Source organism: Aquila chrysaetos, chromosome 12, assembly GCF_900496995.4.
Source record: "Aquila chrysaetos chrysaetos chromosome 12, bAquChr1.4, whole genome shotgun sequence".
NCBI classification, from domain to species: Eukaryota; Metazoa; Chordata; class Aves; order Accipitriformes; family Accipitridae; genus Aquila; species Aquila chrysaetos.
The window spans coordinates 23,715,761-23,736,526 of NC_044015.1; the positions used below are offsets into that span (position 1 = coordinate 23,715,761).

General features: G+C 39.1%; 1 protein-coding gene across 5 annotated transcripts in view; it reads left to right on the forward strand.

Annotated features, from left to right (window-relative positions):
* BCAR3 (BCAR3 adaptor protein, NSP family member) overlaps positions 1 to 20,766 on the forward strand; it is a 113,257-nt gene that overhangs the window by 86,744 nt on the left and 5,747 nt on the right. For 4 of the 5 annotated variants that reach the window (XM_030034266.2, XM_030034265.1, XM_030034267.2 and 1 more), the window contains 4 exons: positions 14,601 to 14,729; positions 15,894 to 16,336; positions 16,989 to 17,089; positions 18,885 to 19,525. In XM_030034266.2, coding sequence (XP_029890126.1) covers positions 14,601 to 14,729; positions 15,894 to 16,336; positions 16,989 to 17,089; positions 18,885 to 19,525 — 1,314 coding nt within the window. Of the gene's footprint in view, positions 1 to 4,313; positions 4,427 to 14,600; positions 14,730 to 15,893; positions 16,337 to 16,988; positions 17,090 to 18,884; positions 19,526 to 20,766 lie in introns of those variants that run through there. The other variant, XM_030034269.2, reaches the window with a different exon arrangement.

Here is a 20,766-nt window from a genome sequence, read left to right on the forward strand (position 1 = left end):
ATGCAATGTGCTGTGAGTGGAGCTGGACACAGTTTAGGTGTGTCAGGGGAACAGTCCCAATATGCAGTGCTGGGTAAGTGTAATTTAAATCACACCATGAAAACACCCTAAATAACTCTAGTGGCTTTGTAATAACACAGATGGGGTTGGCAGAGACACCTTAATTTCTCTTCCTGATGGACTATTAGGAACTCAACACAGAATATACGTTCAAGTGTTCTTAAACTCGTGTGGCCTTGAATTCCATGAACTTAGAAATCCTTTCTTAATAAACTTAGTTGTCAAAACTACTCTAGCCAGCCATCCTTAGAAACAGATGAAGGAATTGTCAGGTATTTTAAGATTCTTGGCAAGAATCTTTGAAAACAAAGAAATGAAGCTGATGGTTGATCTGTTGATGCTGGAGAACATTAGAAATACATCTATAGATTGACTGAGAGAGATTGTGTTTAATGTTTCTAAGGTGCAAGAAACAGATGGTTTATTTCTCATGTGCAGAGTCTAAGAACCCAAAGTACCAGCAAAAAGTTGCAGGACAGGAGAGTGAAAATGTAACTAAACCATCCTTTGTTTCTCTGAGTCAATATTTACAACTGTAAATCTTACCTATGTACGAAGTGTAATTTGGAGCAGCCTGAAGGCTGTTCTCAGTCATGCTGCCTGAAAACAGCTCCATGATAGCCAGCAGTGCAACAATTATCATACTATCACCCAGAGGTTTCTCATCTACTCTTTGAAATTCCTTCCAGTATTCTTAATTTTCATACTGCTGTATCACAGTGTCATGCAAAGGTAATGGTTCTGACTCTTAAGAATGTGTCATCCATTCATTGAACTATATTTGCAGGAGTCATGTTAACCTTCAATAAAAAAACAAAAATCCCATTAGTTTTGTTTAGAAAAAATTAGATTCACTATCTAAATAAAGCACCCTCTTTCCTGCCAGTTATACTGTCGATAAAAAGTGTCAGCAGCTGCTGTACAAAATTGTACAGTATTATTTTTTAAGGTTCATTATTTCTGGCATTCTCACAGCATACATAATTTTTGATTCTTTACTTGCTCTATTACAGACAGGAAATAAGGAACTGGCAATTACCATTTGTAATTTATGCCCTGCTGTTCATGTTGAGCTGTGGATGTAACACTTAAACTTTTTTCACTGCTGCTTAGTAACAAGCCTTTCAAATGAAAAATAGACATGCCCACATTGAATACATATTAGGCCAGATTTACTGTCCAGATTGAGCTGTGCTATTCCCACTGAAGGGGGGAGATTGTGCCTACAATCTAGGGAATCTGTTGAAGATGTACCCATATTATGTCCCTTTGCTCTCAGTAGGGAAAAGACTAGAGGGGGAATCTAGGTCCTGTTGAAAAGGCTCAGGAAGACGATTCATATGCAAAAACTTCATTCTTTGCCTCCCTTGAGTTTTTACTACTTGTTTTGGGGGAAGGAACCATATTGAGAATTATATCATTCAAACTAGACCAATAGAACTATAGCAGTAAGAATCCCTGGGTAAACGAGTCATACAAGAAGTTGCAAAACTAATAGGTCTTTCTGTAAGACACGAATGTATGTGTAAAGTTATCAAGGCCTGGGGAAATATGCGTGTGTTAGCTAGTGAGCTACAATAATGGTTGGATTTGCAATCTAGAACTTGACAAAGTAGGAAAACATGAATACATAAACGATACTGCATCCTCTCTCTTGTCACAAGTACCGTATCATGCCACTATGGGGGTGTGGGTGTTGTTTTTTCTTTTTATGAAGTGCTTCATGTTGAACTCTTATTAGAACTGCCACTCCGACCCACAGTTTTTTGTAAAGTTGGGGTTTTTTATTCTTGGTGATGATTGAGAACGTTTGTCTAAATTTGAGTGTAGGTTTACTCATTGCTAGGTCATAATACTTCTTGTCCCTTTTACCCATAAAGAACTCCTCTGCTTTTTGGAACTTACTTCTAATTATTTTCAGAGCAAAAGTGGCCCAGTAAACCAGTTGGTTTCTGCTGCCAGAATAGATCAATTTTGAGTTACTTGTGATAGTTTCTGTTCATGATATTCCACATGAAACCTTGGTGTATTGTGCAGTGATAGTAATACTTTCTCACCATCAGTATAAAGCAGAAATGCCTTGACTGATGCATTCTTGAATTTCATTTCCCTTTTTGTTATTTCCCCTCCTCCCCCCTTCTGTAAATTGGCTTAGGGTGTTATTGTAAGAACTTCTTGATTAAGATTCTTCAAAAATACAGTCCTTGATGAGATGTCCTCCAACAGTACCAAAAAACTCCAGACAAGAAGTTACAGTTGAGGCTTTTGTGTTTGGAGTTCTGCAGGGTATCTTTTCATCTTCTGTTCTCTGGCTACCTGCTAAAGCAATCCTATGGATTTCCGCAAAGTGGAAAAAGAACTTAAAGTAAATTAAAATATGCTGCAGCATAGAGTAGAGAGAAAAGGAGGATAGTTTTACATACTTAGTATTTTATCTACTCATTCATTGTCTGAGTTTGTCATAAACTACTTGGAGAGGCATTTCTTCTCCCCAGCTATAGCAGGGCTTCATCTTCAAAGTCATTATTTTCAGCTTCTTTTCTGAGCCACTCTTTCATCCTTTTCCTTGCCAGGGTAATCACTTTTCAGTCCATTTAATGCTCTGATCTTTTATTTGTACGGAGTTTTCCTTTTCTCAAGTCACAGGCATAACATCTCCTATTCATGGCCAAGTAGTCTGACTAGCTTTATGAACATTCTGGTTTTGTGCTTACCTTTGTGCTAGATACCTGTAAATCTTAGGTGGTCAAACAGGTAAGAGAACTTTGCACATCACATTTCCTTTTCCTTGTTACCAAGACTGAGGTTTCCTTTTCTTTTTGGATAGGCTCTCCATCCCACTTGCCTTGAAAGGCAGTGTACATTTTATGTCTTTTCTTTGCTCAGTGCTGCCGCTTGGTTTATGTGCCAAGTCCTGTTGCTTGATGAAGGTGCTGAGGGCACTTCAGGTTGTTCAGTCAGTGTGGGAAGGAAATACTCTATTGTTAGGTGAGAAGTATTGCCTTGCAAGTGATACCTGAGGATATCAATAAGCGTTTAATATATGTGCCCTCCTAATTATGGAATATATTTGTTGCTGATGGAAAAAGACAAGTAACTCTTCCTTTTAACCACTGTTTGGGACTAATTTATTCCTAATCTGAGGTCCGAAACAGTACCATCCAAGTTATAAGTGACTGATCTCTTCAAAGTTTCTGGTTTTTAAGTGTTACAGGCTTTCTTGTACCCCACAATCCAGTGCATTTTGTTTCCTTTCACCAAGTCTGTCAATTGGGCTGCTATGGAGGTGAGGTCTTGTCTCTAACAGCTATTATAATTAGCCAAGTTATTTGCCTTTTTTGCCTTTGTTCTTGAGAGTGCCTTGAGGTATGTAGGATAGATTCTTTGCTGATGAGTGGTTTACTGGTCAGTAAGCTATGGACTATGCTGTCCAAGAGAACAGAATCACAGGCATAAATAAAACTGCTGCTTTTTATTTTGTTTTAGTGTTTATTTTCACTTTGCCAATCAGAAGTGTTCTTGAATTCAGCTTTTTCTTCCTCTAGCAGTTTGCACAATCCCATGGGACTATCACCAAGCTAAAGCTGTCCACTGATAGCTTGAAATACTAGAGGTACCTTGGTTGCACCACTAATACTGACCATGCTGACAGTGTTGGTTTCTTCCTGTTTGTTCCAAGGGCTGCTTGCCAGAAGCTTCCTAATTAAAAATAAACAGATTTATAATTTCCCTTGGTTACCTAAGCTCTAAGGATGTAATTCTTATTTGAGTATGAAGAGTAACAGTCGTCAAACAGTAATCAACTGCTTTTCCTCTTCTTTTTTTTTTTTTTGTTTTATGTGTATATTATTGATGGTGCAGATAGAGGCATTGCATGATTGAGCTTGGAGCAACTGATTAAGCCTTCATCAGCACAGGGAGACAGTCAGGTATTGTATCTCATCAAGAAGAGAAGTTTGCCTTGAGCTGGTGGCTTAAATACATCTCTGAGTCAGGGGATGCCAAGATAGAGGAGCTAGGATTTCACTGGTGAGTGAAACGGATCACATGAGGATTCTGGCACTCTCTATATGGCATGCTGGAAGCAGGCATGCCAGTGGCTGCTGAATTGATAGCATCAGCTTCAGCTGTGGAAAGTGTCCGGACTGTTATGTGAGTAGGGGGGTGTAGCAGCTCTGGCAGGCAGTGGTGATACTAAAGAGCTTGCTAAACCTATGAAAACTGCTAATAGTGATCATTTATCTTCCATCTTGAGGAACCACAAACAGCAGAACTGAAAATGCCCAAGGACTATAATGTTTTTCAAATGCTGATTGCAGCACTTTGCTGCTTTTATCATCGTAAGTCTATTACGATGAGAGTCAAGGTAGGTGCCCTTTTTCAATAACAGTAAATACACAGTGTGCTAGTCAGTAATGCTGTTAGGTTTTGTTAGGAAGTGTTTGTTTTTATACAATGGTTGGGTACAGTGTGTTTCTGTTCTAAAGAACATCTTTAGAATTCACCATTCTCTCAGAGAGAAGCTTAAACAACTTTCAGTTTCATGAGCTTGAAGCTGACTGTCTTTATGTTTAGGCACTAAGCTAAAAATGCCTTGGTTTGGGACTTGCTGAAGAGAATTTTAGCAACGTTTCAAGCTTTCAGAATTTAACTTATCAGATCACTTGGTTCCCTAATTTTTTCACCTATTTACTGAAAACATAGGCAATTGTGCTCAGGAGCTCAGTTTTTTTAAACACTTCAGCCAATTTTGGACTTGTCCTTGTGTTTTAGAACTTTTTAAATTACGAAATTCACAAAATCATATACTCATAGAATGGTTTGGGTTGGAAGGAACCTTTAAAGATCATCTAGTCCAACGCTCCTGCCATGGGCAGGGACATCTTTCACTTTATGCAAAAATGCACTATATGCAAAGAAAAAGCCTTTATAAATATTTTGACCCAACTTACTTGAGCTTACACTTACGGAAGTGTCTAAGTGACTTGGGAATTGAATTGTAATCAGGTGAGGTATCTACTTTTGGGGATCTGTGAGCTACACCTAAGCTTTCAAATCTTTTTATTTAGATTTATGCTTGAATTGTTCTTTGAATAACAAAGTGTCAGCTCTGTAAGTCACTGTGTAATATGTATAGATTTTCTGGAGCACTTGAAATGAGGAAGGATGCGAAGGTTGCTATCTTCTGGCCTGTTGGCTTTCAAACTTTGATGGAGGCACTTAAAAGTTGGGAACAGCTGCCCCCATTCTCCTTCAGTGATTTAGCCTTTTAACTGTCCATTTCTGAAAGTGGGGTGTGGGGCTCAAGTCTTTGGACACACTGAAAAAGTGACTCTGATCAGACTGTCTTCTCTTTCTCACTGGGACAAATGTCAGAAGTTATCATCAGAATACAGAGCTAAAGATGCTCTCCTGTTACTGTAATTAATTTTCATTTTCATTCCAAATTTAAAGATAAGGCTTAACTCTTCTGTTCTAAACTTTAAAAATGACATTGGATTTTATTGTTGGCTGTCAGAACAGTTATAAAATCATTGTTCTTGACCATGCATGCCCTTTGTTTAACTTGGCACGAATTTCTAATACCTAAAATAATGGTGGTGTTGTCATGGCAACTTTCCATTTAGTCTAATCCATATAGTCTCTAGAGAAACTGAAGCATTAATACTGTTTGCTGTATGGAGGGTAAAAAATAAAACCTTTTATGTAGAAACAAATTACAGCTGGGCTCTTTCAAAAATAAGGTTCTATTTAAAGAGATTTGCAGCATTTAAAATAGATTTGAATGCATGTGTTCGAGCATGCAGATTTAGCATTAGTTGAATTTGATGAACAGCTATTTTAAGAAGTTCTGATGGTAGGAAACTGGGGTGTGTTTGCTGAAGAGAAAGTGGCTGTAGGTATAGAAAGAGCTGGTGGTCGAACCAAGGAAGGTCTGCACCTTGGGGCCAAATGATGTATGTACCGTGAAATGCCAAAGTGCCTAGGATGGGATGAATAACTGAGCCTAAGTTGTCGTCTTAGTGTGTGAAAACATACCGCTTCAAGCAAAATCAGTTTGTGTAATTAGATGAGATAAATTCTTAGTTTTAATAGTAGTTACAATTGTGATGAAATACCAAATTGATCCATAAATAAGCATGCTAAAGTCCACAGCTACCTCTGAGAGATTCAGATTTTTTGTTGCACTGAGATAAATTCATTGTAATTATGTTGTCCGATTCAATTGAAAACAGTATGTGGCCATGCTCCGAGATGCCTCGTTGTGTCCCATCAAAGCACAGGAAACAGTACAGCACTTGAGTACTCATATTTTGCTGTACTTAATTTTAGCGTGTGAAATTAGAATCTCAATAGCAGATGTTTGATTTGTTTTCCCATATGTTAATAGAAAATATAATGATCAGTGTGGAATATCTGAACCTGGATCAACTCATTCTTCAGTCATGATGTGTCAGTACCTTTTACAATCCCATTTGGTTTTAATAGCTGTTTACAGTTTAAGTCAGCTTCTATATTTGAAGAAAGTAGAGGAAACTTCAAGGTGAGGGGTTCTTATTTGTGGTTAAAAAAAAAAGAAAGTGAAAAGAGAATTCTAAATCGTGACTTATGCCACTTCCAAGCCAAAATACTGTTCTTTAATTTTTGCATTTTTTGGAAGTTAAGAATTAAGTTATGACTAAATCAGTGATAAACAGTGACTTAAAAAAATGAAGAGGTCTAAATTAATAAACTTAACTTTGCCACAAGACAGGTTTTTTTTAGTTCTAGCTAGTATGGTTGTCATGATCGGAGGAAAAGACCTTGAAGTTCAACTATTTTCATTCTTAATTCTCTGCTATGATTCACCCTCAGCTGAAGCTGCACAAAAGGGGAAAGCCACTCAAATTATCAGGACTGCCAAGTTTTAAAACTTCCAACATGTTGATCTAGCTCATTACTGGGTAATGTACTAATGTTAAGAATGTGGCATGTGTAAGAAGCCTTTTATAAACAGCTACTTATTGCAAGTGCCATCTCTTATCTTGGATGAATTGCAAACACTTTTTATAGATAGTAGATCTTAATTAATATTTCTTCAGTATGTGATGATCTAAATCTGTTTCACTGGCATCCTTGGGCTTCATGTATCCAGTTTCAGCATGTATGTGGAAGCAGTTGGATTTGATAACATGAATTTACAAGTCATCACCACCCAGCATTATGGGTCTGCCTTTCTGATGTTAGATTTGTTGTTGTTGGAGAGGGCCAGCTGGGAAAAGACTGACTTACCAAAATGATGTGAAATTTTGTATAGCTCCCTGAACTTTGCTTCCCCATTGTCTTGCCGCTGAATTTGAATTTTGATGAGTCTTACATAGTATAACTGTCTTCAATTTCCCATGGTAATTTTATACAGTTTATCAAACTTTCACTGCAGGATGCCCTCTGTCATAAATATATAGATGGCACAGGGACGACTGGTGCTCTGTAAATGATTCCTGTTCCATGGGAATGGGAACATTCTCCAGTAGATATTTATGCATTTAACTTCTTGGTAATACCTTTCATTTAGGTATTTCTCAGATTACAACAAAAAAACTACACAATTTCTAAAATCCTTTAGGTTTGGTAGTCAAAATCCCCAGGGTCGCTGAATGAGGAGATTAGGATTTAACTAACTCTAAACTCAGGATTTCTCAGGATCCGTATTCTAGAAATGAGGCTGTCCTCCTAGCTCTGAATGTGGTCACCTAGAAAATTAAGGAATTGTTATCCATGTAGTGTTGTAGTGGAAGGTGGATGCAGAGTCCGCTAGAATTAAATCTTTCCATTACCTTCAGTGAACATTAGACTGAACTCGGTACTAAAAGTCTTTCTTTATTTTCTTCCTCCCAAACAAATATCTCACTTACTAGTTAATAAAAAATGGCTTCTTTTCTGTGAATGTCAGGCAGGTTATGTTATTCAAAGTGGCAGACTGAGAACATGCACATGATGGAGTTTATTTGATTCTAAAGAGCTGTCATAGTCATAATGGAAATTTTCACGGTGATTTGTTATCTTTTCATCAGTAACCTCAAAAATTGTCACCTGTTACCTAAACAAGCACACAGAAGTCTTGTGGCTTCAAAATTGCCATTCTTCTGCATTAATTAATCTTTCTAAGTAGTTTTAGATTTCTCTCCTGTATCTTGGGTATAGCGAAAGTTTATATATTATTTATTCTATTTCTCAACCGACCAATTAGACCACTAGAAAATAAAAATAAATTCCTGTAGAAGTTGGCAGTCATCTGTGCAAAGAGACTTTTATCATCCATTTTGTACCTCCCGTTACTTAACATAGCACTTGTTACAGTCCTGTCTGAACTTTGTGCATTGTGGAACATTAGAGAAAACTGCCCCTGTGAAGAACGCTGCCACCATTGTAGTTCAAAATGTCCAAGTTAATCAGAAAATGGTTTCCTAAATTTAGGAACTCCCTTTTGTCCATTAGTTCTTCCTCAAAAAAACTGTTTTGGAAATAACTCTGTCCATGTGTTCTTGTCATTTTCTAAGTTCTTGGCTAATGATACTACTTTTCTGTACATGAGAAAATAAGGACCGATAAGAATGTTTTCAAAGGAAGATGGAGAGTCTGGTTCCACATGCGTATTATTTTAAATGCCTAGTACAAGTCTGTTGGTTTTGGTGACTGATTAGTAGAGTTACAAGTGAAATGAAATACATTGTACTCATTATAAATAAAATTAAAACATATTATAAATTGGTGTGACTGTATATTTTAAAATGCTTGTACTCCTAGTACCAGACAGGCAGTCTAATGAGGCTCACAAGAGCACAGGGTTAGAGGCTTCAGGGATCCCTGCAGCCAGTGAAGTATATCTTGATCCAGAATTGGAACTTTGACAATAAAATGTTCATTTTCTGTATGAACAGGTTGATTGCTCTCTAGTGTTTTGGAAATAGAAGAATTTCATTAATTCTTTCACTTTTCCAGATGTTTTTAGTGTCCTGTGTCTGTGTGTCCCCTCCCTTCTTTCTCATCTCACATCTTTGTCTTGCCTCTTGGTATTTCCTGTCCCTGCCCCAGCATCCCCTTCACATTTTCTGTTGATTGGTCTTTTCTGTTAAATTATCCACTTGGCTAACAGCTATGTAAATGTCACAAAATTTAAGTTTTTGCTGAATCACAGAGTATGTCCCATTTCTCCTCATTTATTGGGAGATTCTATAGGACCTAGTGATTTTACAAGGTCAGAAAGTTGTAATTCAGAGTTCATGGTGCACTTAAGCAAATGTAGCAGGCCTCCAGTGTTGGAGAAAAGATGGATTTGGCAGAAAGCTGTAACGGGTTTAGTTTAGATAGATACAGTACATTTATTAAAAGTTTCGGAAAGGTACTGGCTTGACTTATTTCCTCAATCAAATCACACTTCAGTTTTCACAGAGCTGTTCTCATTTATCCCTAATAATTATCTCTTTTCTTTTTTTCTTGAAACCTTCAAAGCAACAGGAAATCAGGTGGTTCCAAGGCTGCTTGTTGGGCTAATTTAAATATCAGCTGGCAGAGCTGTGCAAAGCATGGGAAAATGATTGAGACTGGATGGAAATGTAGCCACCTGTAGTTATGTACCTGTAACAGTCCTTGGCTGTGCTTTAAGTAAATAGTACTTTGCCAGAAGGATACAAAGAGAGGTGATATGAAATTCTACATTATCAGAACTGAAGGAGATGACCTAGCATGACAGATTTTTGGACTGCTGTCAAACTGTGTCTAAAAAGTCGAAGTCTTTCCCTCATAATTCAAGCTGTTTAAAAAAAACAACAAACAAGCGAAAAAACCCCACTTGATCACCTTAGAGAGGAATTAATTAATAACAATTGAGGTAAGCCACAAAAGCTAGAACATGTAAGATGCAACTTTGGGTATATATGTAGAAACCCGTGTGACTCTCCTCTCAGCTATTTTGATATTCTATTGGTACATGTACTTCACTGGAGGTGTTGCAGATGGGAACTGGAGAAAGAATCCACTGCCAGTAGGCAACAGAAATAACTGTGAGACTTCTATTTTGTTTGCCACCAAACTCATACAGTAGATTATTCAGCACAATTAAAAATTATTCTAATCTAATGTGATAAATTCAGCTAGGATGGTTGACACAAGAGCTTGATACAGCGAGTTTCCTTTGGAGAGTGCCAAACACTCAAAGGAAAGTGACCCCTTGGATGTACAAACAACAGATTATTGTGAGAAATTCCCATTAAAATGTGTTCACAAGTTTCATAGGTACAACATATCTTAGTAGGTCAAGTCCTTTTTAAATTTACCCTAAGTAAGATCATATTTTGATGTTTTACTTCCTTAAACTTTGATATTTTCCAGGTTTTGGTACACTAGATTAATATTTGCCTGAAAGAAATGTAAAATAATATGTAACATCAAGGGTAGCTTCTTATATCTGTATGCACAGTCTGCTTTTAGTTGAATGGCCCTGAAGAAGAAATCCTTTGTGAAATATAATAAACTTGCATGACATTTATTAAAAACACTAAAATAACTGTGCTGACTGGAAATTTTTTTCCCCCTTCTAAACTCTTGGCTCTCTAGGTTTTCCATTGGGTATGTAAGTAGGATTGAGGGCTTTTGCTGGAGGTTGATAATATTGTATTGCTAGATAGTTTTGTATTTTTCTTTTAAAGACCTGTTCACAAAAACTTGCATGGCAGGAATATCTTAAAATAGGACCAGGACTGGAAACAATGCAACTAAAATGTGAACAAACAGTTCTGGAAAGCACATACTTAGGGGGAGTTCTTTGTAGGTCAGGAGAAGCATCTGTATTTGAAAAGAGTTCTGATGACTTGATTTGCTTTTATATTCCAGGGATCTCTGACATGGTTGTTACTATTTGGAAATCTTAAAGAATTTAAACTGGAAGTTTCCCTGTGTCGCTTCAACCGTGTTTTGTTGCAGAATATACTTAAGTCTTTAATTTTTGCCCTAGATTTTTTAAAAATTTCTTTTTACCATCCACTTCACTATCTAGCTGTAAATGTAAATTCAGGTTTCTGTCACTGGGCAGGAGCCAACAAAGTGTCTTAGACAAAGGCATAAACTGAGGACATAATACTAAATGAAGGTTTGTCACTATGAAGTTAGTGCGAATTTACCGCATACCATTACTGCCCGTTAACTTTTGGGTGCTATTGGGAAATGCAGCTGAAGTATCTGCATCACGTTGTGTGGAATAGGTCACCTTTTCTTTTAAAAGAAGCCCATTGACATAGCTAATTATGCTGTTCTAAGCTTACACTCTTCCTTATTTACAGACTAACATGCTTGTGCAGGCTGTGCCTGGAGTGATTTTTGAGCCCCTGCTTGCATGGTGTGAAGTTCAGTGTATGCAGAGATTCTTGCAGGACCAGGGGCCTTGGGGTATAGCGTTTAGCATAGAAAGGCATAGGCTGGTACGATTACACAGTTCATCAGTCACACTTCTCCTTTAATGGATGTAGGTTGTATAAGAAATCAGTCTCGGCCAACAAAAAACTGTCCAGGAAGACATGCTATTACTAAACTTGCTTACTTAGGCAGTTTCCCCCCTGTGTATTTTGGGATTTGTGCTAGCCACAGGAGTTCTTCCACTAAGTTCAGAGTTGCATAAGGGTTATTTAAGCATGTTTGCTTCGTTGCAGGAGATGGCTGACCTCTGGCAATCAGACTATGCTGAGTGTGGTAGACCATGGTGGAGATGATTTTTAACAAACCAATAATCATGAATGTTAACAATTTAGTTGGTTTGGATTCCTTAAATGTTTTTCTTGTTGTGTTGCTAGATGTGATTCAAGTGCAATATGTGTCTCATTACGTTCATTCGAGTAGTGAAAAATCCATTTAACCACCAGAAGAAATTCTAGGTTTCTCTGCTGCTTTGTAATTCGTGTGTATCTGTAACTTGATTATCCTGTTCTTTTAAGATAATTTGTGTCAGTACAACGGATGAAATGAATCCATACTCAAAGACCTATAGCTCTTTTTGCTGGCTAAGAGTCTAGCTCTCCTAAGCGAATTCAGTTATTGCATTTGTAATGCGATAGTCTGTTCCATTTACAATAGCTTTGCCTACCACTGGGTTACGGTGAGGTGCTTTTGGAATGATGGTAACAATTTGTACAGTAGCTTTGGGGTTTTTTAAGATCTCTATTCAGTCAAAAGCATCTTTCAAAGACTTAAATACAATTCACATTGAAGTAGTAGTTCCTTTCAGAAGATCAGCAAAATACACAGCTATGAATATAATAGATTTGTATACCATTACAGCTGAACGCTGTTGTTTAGATTGGGGGGGAGTACTTTAAAAGTTTTCCAGCCGCTTCCTTGTGCAGTCAGGGGAAGGGTGCTCTTGAAAGGTCTACTCTCAATTTGTGTGCTCTTCACTCTACCCTCAGCTTATGTAAATGCTATAATACTCGCTATCATTCTGTAGTAGTGGTAGTGAAATGGCTAACTGTTAATTCTGGAATCGATGCCAGTCGGCTTTAAATGGCTTCCAGCCATTTCAGTTGGGAAATAAAGGTGGCAGGCATGTGCTACTAGTCCTTTAGCTATGTTAGTCTTGTAGGTCACAGAGGTTTGGAGTGTAAGGGGGATTTTTGGCCTTACTTGACTATGTTTTGATACTTTGATATGCCTTTGGACTTGAGTCCTCACTAAGCCTCTTCTATGACTCTTTCTACACCCAGTAACTTAATCTCTTCACATTGTACATGGTTTTATGAAAGAGCCCTTGCAGTGAAGGTCTTTTTTTGTGGCCTGGTTTTTTCCTGCACAGACTTTTCTTCTCGTAAAGCTTGGGAGGAGTTGGTGAAAGACCTTGACTGTACAAAAGCACAAAGGATTTACTCCTTGTTGAAAATGATTGTCCATTTTGAACCACGTTTGTATGGATGAATACCACCCTGATGTGGTTCACAGAAGCAAAACTGAGGTGAAAAGTGATTCTTTACCAGGTTGTTTTTATCTGTTGCCTTCCTGTATAAGCTACTATGCTTATTTGTGTTTATCTAAGAGAAGCCTTAGCTTTCTGAGAAAAGCAGAGAGAAGAGGAGACTTTATCTTAGAATTTCTCTGGGTTCCCAGCATGTTTAAATAGTCTTGGCAGCAGGATGCCTCTTCTGGCATTATTCCACCAAAAATCTGCTGTCTAGTAATCTGTTGTAATTCAGTCTGCTTGAAATTGCAGGGAGGATTGTTGAAAGAAGTGCTAAATGTATGCCACCTGCTCCCACGGTTAGGTGCTGTGAGTATTCAGTCTGAAGAAGAAAATGCTATAGACAGCAGTGTTCACAGAAAGAATAGGATTGGTGGGTGAGCATTCCCAGTTCTTTTTTAAATAATGTATGTGTTGTATATTTACATCATTGTGTCAGTGAAGGGAACCTGTGAGCTTTGGCTTATATCCAGAGCTAAGAAAAAAATCCATAATGCACTGGGGCAAAACATTGCATTTTAGTCTGCTCTCCAACTGGAGGCCTCTCTCCCTCTCTTTTTAAAAATGTAGTCTCTTTTAAGAGAGGGTAGACTCTGATTCTTTGATCAATGTAGAACATGTTCCCTGCAATGAACCTGCTTCTCTTGGCTATCTTAGGCTTTGGAAACTCTTCAGCAAGAGTAAAGATGGGCTGGAGTCCCCAGCCCTTAGAGAATCTAAGGAAGTCCAGAGAACTTCCTTCCACTGAGGGCTTATGAAAGAGTACATGACAACTCTCTAGAGAAGATACTGCACCTTGCTTTGTTAGCAGCACTGCATCCACAAGAAGGACTAATGAGCCAGAGTGGTCCAGCATGGAAGCTGTACTCCAAGAAGAGATGAAGATGGAAATTTTCCAGAGAATCTTACACTAGTTGTATAGTGGTGATGGAGATACCTCCAAGCAGATATCATGCTTTTTGTGCTAAGGGACAACAAGAGCTTTTTTCCCTTAAGAAGGGAACATCTTGGACATGCAGATTTAATGACCATTAGAAGTAAGCCCTTTAAGGCTGAAATTTTACTTTGGCAAACTGTTTTTTTAGTGCAACAGAAGTATTGAACAACTGTGTATGTTCAGGTTAGCCTGTCTTGATGCATTTGGAATGTTCTTAATTGGATGGGTTCAAAGAGGGGGGAGGGGGAAAGAATCCGAATTTAAAATGGCAGTTTAAACGGGGAAGAATATCGGAGCAGGGCAGGTCCAGCTCCATTTTTTTGGGTATAGTTAGAATTCTTATGGGAAGAGGAAGTAAGAGAAGTGACTTTGTAGGTGTGTCATTATTAGCTTGGTGTACAGACAGAACACTTTGGTCTGTTCCGTGCAGTGTATAACAATCGCGTTATCTCACTGACTGCTGGATTTTGCAAATATAATCTAGAGAGCGAAGTCAAGCGAGCCTGCTAAAAGCAGCACCTGCATTCCAGTGGCTAGTGCAGATCACGTGATGGAAGTTATAAGCCAGGTAAAATGTTAATCACTAAACTTGGCACAGTAGAAGCTTTTAATCTTTTATTGCAGTTTTCTAGGGAGAGGCAAGTTATGGACAACAGCCCAGAAAAACTGAAGAAGGAGTTAGAGGAAGAACTGCAGCTAAGCAGTGAAGACTTGCGTAGCCACGCCTGGTACCACGGACGTATTCCTCGGCAGGTATGTGGTCTTTGCATTGCCAAATGTGCTTTGAGCCTTTATAGACAAGCAGAATTGGACTGAAGTACTGTACACATCTCTGATATCTGCATTAATTTAGAAGAAACGTATTGCTTATTTGTGTGAAAACCATGGTATTTATCACAGCTCGGCATAAAATGAGGCTGAGGAAGGATTCAGGGCAGATGCTGGTGGAAAATACAGATATTTCAGGATTTGTGTGCACTGAATAAAGGTGGGAATGGAATTTAAGCTTTACATGAGAATACTATCCCCACATACCGTTCAGACACACTGACGTTAATTTGGTTCAGTATTCTTAACCAAAGTTAAAATGTTCGTGCTTATTTTCTTTTTTGCCCTTGGAATTTGGGGAGGGAAAAAAACGCACAACAAAATCTATGCAATAACTTAACTTTGATCCTTACAAACGTAGTTAAAAATATGTTAAAGCTGTCGTTGGACTGGAGCTTAGGTTCCCAGAGCACCTGGAGCTCCCCCTGCGGGCCTCCCGCCGGTGCATCCCCGGCTCTCAGCAGGGCGGCGAGCTGCCTGCTGCCCTTCACCTGAGTAAGGAGAGCAGGCTTAGCAGCCACGTACACTGCTCTTAATCTTAACTGCTAGATGCGTAGTTTATCACAGGGAAGGACTAGCTCAAAACAGAAAAACAGGATTCCTCTGACTCTTCCTAGTACTATGCAGTATTCACCAAGAAGAAAAAATGAAAGCTTCCGTCACTCAAGGTAATAATGAAAGGACAATTTCTGGGGCCCTGTAGTAATGGCTTCTCAACTTCACTGTGACTGTCTGTTCAGATGCTTGAAACTCTAAAATCCTGAGTCATCGCTTTTCCCTTCATGCCTTATTTTCTATTAGCAAACTAGAAGAAATACATATGCAAAAGTGGGTCATGCTTCTGGCTGCTGGGCATTTTCTCAGAAGCCCCTCCAAATCTCTGCTGTGCGATGAGCTCTTCCTTTTAGAATTTGAGACGTCATTCTTCTACCACACTTCATGCTTTGCTTTGTATTTCTGGCTTTGTCTGTCCTCCCAGAGCAGCCAAATTACGTTCTATGTTTAAGACACTTTTGTTGTGATGTGTTGTTTGACTGTGTTTTTTCTGATTCTGAAAGTATTTTTTTGTATAATTCTTTTTCCTCAAAGGTGGCAGAAGGCCTAGTTCAGAGAGATGGAGATTTTCTGATCAGGGATTCTCTTTCCAGTCCTGGGAACTTTGTTCTTACCTGTCAGTGGAAAAACACCTCTCAGCATTTTAAAATCAACAGAACAGTTCTAAGACTCAATGAAGCCTACTGCCGTGTTCAGTATCAGTTTGAACTTGAAAGTTTCGACAGTATCCCCGGCTTAGTTAGATACTATGTTGGGAATCGCACACCAATATCAAAGCAGAGTGGAGCAATTATTTTTCAGCCTATCAACAGGACTGTGCCTCTCAGGTGTCTAGAAGAAAAGTATGGTGTAACTCCAATCCGACAAAAAGAGCCAAATATCCCTGAAGGAAAAACAGAAACTGCAAAAAGACTGAGTCTTGGTATATCCAGCATGCAATCCCCGGAGCAGAGCATACCCAGAGGAAATCTTCTGAGGTACTTGAATTTTGCTGTCCTTATGGAGGGAAATGAGGTAACTCTATCGGCTCCCACTGTAGGCGATGTGAATTTTCACCTTGAAAATTCACACCTGAGAGGTGTGAAGTGAAGGTGTTTCACCTTCACTTTTAGATGGAAGACTAGGAGTGAGGGTTTGCTGATTTTTAGCAAAGGATTTTTTAGGCCCTAAAAATCAGCAAACCCACAGAGCGAGAGCAAATGTAGACTCTGGAAGCGCAACAGCAGTGCAGGTTGTTCTTCAGGGACTTGGCAAATCTTGACTAGTATAAGACAAAGGATTAAAATAAAATCTTGCTGCTGCTCCAGAGAAGTCTTTGCTTCCATATTTGACTTCTGCAATAAAAATACCAAGTGTGGGATAATGGATCCTAATTTCAGCATCCCAAATCAAATCTTCCATTCTCAACATTCAAAGAAACACCCTCACGAATGCCACAAGGTCACACGTATTATAGCCCATTTCATTGCTACCGCAACAGCATGAAGTGTCCTTTTTATTCTTAGAAGCTGCCCAAGTGGAAAGCTAATGATCTTTGCACTGATAATGATATTTTCTGGCAATTGGGTATGTATGTTAAGAATGTTGGATATATTGATATGGCTTTGTTTGCATTTTTGTTTACCCTAGAAACAAAGAAAAAAGTGGTAGCCAGCCAGCTAGTTTGGATCACGTTCTGGAGAAAAGATTCCCTTTAAAGGCTCACCAGTCAGAGAGCTATCTGCTAATAGGTATGTTTTGTAATTAAATGTTTCACACTTAGAATCTGTGTATGCCCAGGTGGTCTGTTACACTTAGACCAAAGTGAGACTGTTGGGTGTTCTGAGCACTGTATATACAGTTGCATTTAATGGCCAATGTAAGCTGTGTTAGCATACTGTTTGCTCTTTAAGTCATTGGAACAGGGTTTTTATTTACAATGCACCAGCTAGTTGAGTACCTTAGCACACAACTCAGCAGGCTTCCACACCAAAAAAATGACAGCTACAGTTGGCATTAATATCCTTTTTGACAGTATTACCTTTCCGCACTTGTGCTTTACAAGAACTGACTTGTTTCACTCCTGTCATTCTGACAGAAGTCTATTAAGTAGAAGCGGTGTTCCATGGAAATCCTGGTAACTGCTTTTTCTCAGGGTAAAGTATGCAGATGTGGTGGTGTTCCTCACCAGGAGAAAAGCATTACTCTTCCCCCCTCCGCTGCACCATCCCTTTTGCTTTTCATTCCTCTTGCTGCTGTCTGGTTCCATGGCCACTGTCATTGCCTTCCTCCAGTGATACAAGGTGTACCAACACTTGATCAGTTGTTGATTGTGGCTTTTTCTTTCTCAGATTCTTCAGAAGTTTAAGCAATTGTTTCCATACTAACATACTGTGTAAGGAAGCTTGCAATGATGCATCTATTCCCATGTGGACAAATTCTAATGTTTGACTTCCAAGGCTGCTAGTCGTTTTGAATATAGTAGCTGTTAACATTTATAGTGCCTATTGTGGAAAGACTTCTGGAGACAAAGATAATATTAAGTATTTGTATAGTGAGACTGTATTTTGATAGAAAGGGTGTGCTCCTGTTTTTAACAGTGGGATGGACAGACATTCATAAAACAAGTTTCTGTCCATCTGTAGTTGAATTGATTATCTTATTCCAGTCCATGGCTGCAAGAACTTTTCTTTTGGTACTGTAACTGTTAACCTGAAGAGTACTGCTGTGCATTTTGTCATGGGGTCCTCTGAGCAGGTTCTGGTAGCATACTGCTTATGAGTGGTGACAGGCTGTGATTTGCAGATTTTGTTGTTTGCATAAATTGAGAGCCAGCTGGAAACAAGCAGTAAAGCCCACATGATGCAACTGGCCACTTTGCTGTAGATACCAGCAAATGCACTGAGAACTGCAGATTGGGAATGTCTGATATAGGGTTCATACTGGATGCCGAGGTTTGTGTATGCAATGAGTACAGGATGAGGCATAAATACACAGAAGTATATGGATGTGTTTCTCCAGCTCTTCAAATCAGCTACTGTTTAGCAAAAAGATTACCAACCCTGAAATTCATTCCTTCCATACCATATTGCACGTTCAGACTTGACTTTGGGAAACTTTTCTTTCATCTCAAACTTGTCACTCAGAAATGACTCATCTTTTATGTGGTGTGGCTGGAAGTTTCTGTTTTTATAGCCTAGATCAGGTTACAAAGAAACCTCCTATTCCAAGCCATGGAGATTATCCAGCTCTGACAGTATAGCCTATGTACGCAGCAGGGACTGGAATTATTGTCAGCATTACCACAGAATAATATTATGGTGCAGCTGTTCTGTGTATCTGGGATTTTGGGAGGATCAGCAAGTGAATGGAATTTGCTGGCTAGCTCATTCCTCAAAATATAATTTCATATACATTTTTGTCAGTGAATAATTGACATGATCTGACAATATTTTCCTCAGGAAATAGCATTAAGAGATGAACCCTGGGACAGGCATCAGGAATTGCATGTGTTTTGGCCTTCTAAAATACCATTTTCCCCTGCAGGCTCAAGACAGCCATCTCGATTACCTGAAGCAGATGCAGACTCCTGTCCAAGCTCTCCTGCATTTAGAACAGGCAGTGAACCTTCTCTGAGGCCCACAGTTGTTCAGAAAGTCACCTCCGAGTCACAAGTAGGGGAAGCTCTTAGAGGATCAGACAGTCAGCTCTGCCCGAAGCCTCCACCTAAACCCAGCAAAGCACCCCTGATGAAGCCCCCAGATTCTCCTTTGGCTTCCCACAGTTCAGAAGGACACTATTGTGAACTAAGCCCTGCCAGAGATCCTGCAGCAACAAAACAACATTTATGTCAGAAAAGCAGCTATGTGGAACAACTGACACGAAAGGAGAGGGGAACACACTCATTCAGGAACTCTGGAACAAACTATTTGATCCTGGAAGATGACCCTACAATGAACTCTGCAGATCCTTTAGAAGCTTCAACTGGAATGGCTGAAGAAGACGGCATCTTTTCTGCACCTGTTTTTGAGACGGTGTCTAGTTTTAAACCAAATGATTTTGAATCCAAACTACTTCCTGCTGAAAACAAGCCATTGGAAACATCAATGTTAAGAAGAGTTAAGGAGCTTTTCACCAACAACAATCCAAAGATTATTGCACAGCATATTCTTAGAATGGACTGCAAGGTAAAAAAAAAAAAAAAAAAAAAATTAACTTTGTCACATTTTATTTTATAATGTGCAAGTTTAGATTTTTTTAAAGAACTGATTGGAAAAGATTAATGGGTAGGTTTGCAGCTAATGTAATAATGTATTGACTTGCTTGCAGGAATTTTTAGGATGGTGGTTTTCTTTTTTTTCCATTTGAAGAATGTCAACAAACCCTTTGGACTAAAGGTTTCCCACCATCCTTGACTTCAGACTCAAATTCTCAGTGTTCCATACATCTTTTTTCATCTCCTATTGGTTGCTGTATATCTGCAATTCAGCTTTTCTTCTATACCGGAGGAAGAGCTATCTATGCTGTAAACCATTGTGGAAAGAACTACTCGTGACAGGAAGTAGCTTGCAAGGGCAAAGAGTAGACAGACATTACCTGGTTGCCATACTGCTGACCATAATATAAGATGTTCAATGGAACTAAATATATTTAAACTTCTAAAACTAGCTGCTTTTCTAAATCTTTGTTCTGAGTCCCTGTGTTAGAGCTGGATAGGTGTTGTGGGAAAATAGCTGTCAGGACTTCTGCATTTCTCTCTTGTGAGAGAACTGTATTGCTAGTGGAATTGTTTAGAAAAACCTAAAAGCACAAAGAACTATTTTTCACAATGTAGACTTTGTTCAGCTGACAGGGCTTGGAGATCAGCTGTTGGATCAGAAATATGGAAAGACAAGAGAAGTCATCTCCTAATGAGATGATGACTTTGTGTAATAAAAGAAATGCAACTGCAGTTGAATCTGTACCACTTTTCTGGGACGAGTGCTGTACCTCCCGCTGAGCAGCTACAGGAGCCAAGTGTCACGGGCTTTGTTGGCTTTTGGTTGTTATTTTTTTAAGAGCAGCTTGAGAAGCAACGCACATGGCTACTTACTGGGCAACTCCACTGCAGACAAGAAAGGAAGTGGGAATGGTGGTGCTCCGGAAGAAACGGTGCCTGTAGCACTCTGCTAGTGTGCTGTTGCACTGATTCACACCATAGGTCTGAGATGGGGGCAGTTCACCGGAGCAGCAGTGGGACAAGTTTGTGTGAGTGCCTGCCAGCTGCTGGGGTGCTGCCAACAGCAAACACGGCTTTCCCCCTCAGTAGCAGTGTTGGCTGCTGCTAAGTGAGGCTTCCTGCAGACATGGTGACTCAGAAACACTCGGCTCCACAACCGCTTGGTCTTTCCAGAAGTGATAGATTGTGGCTTCTTTACTATGGTTCAAA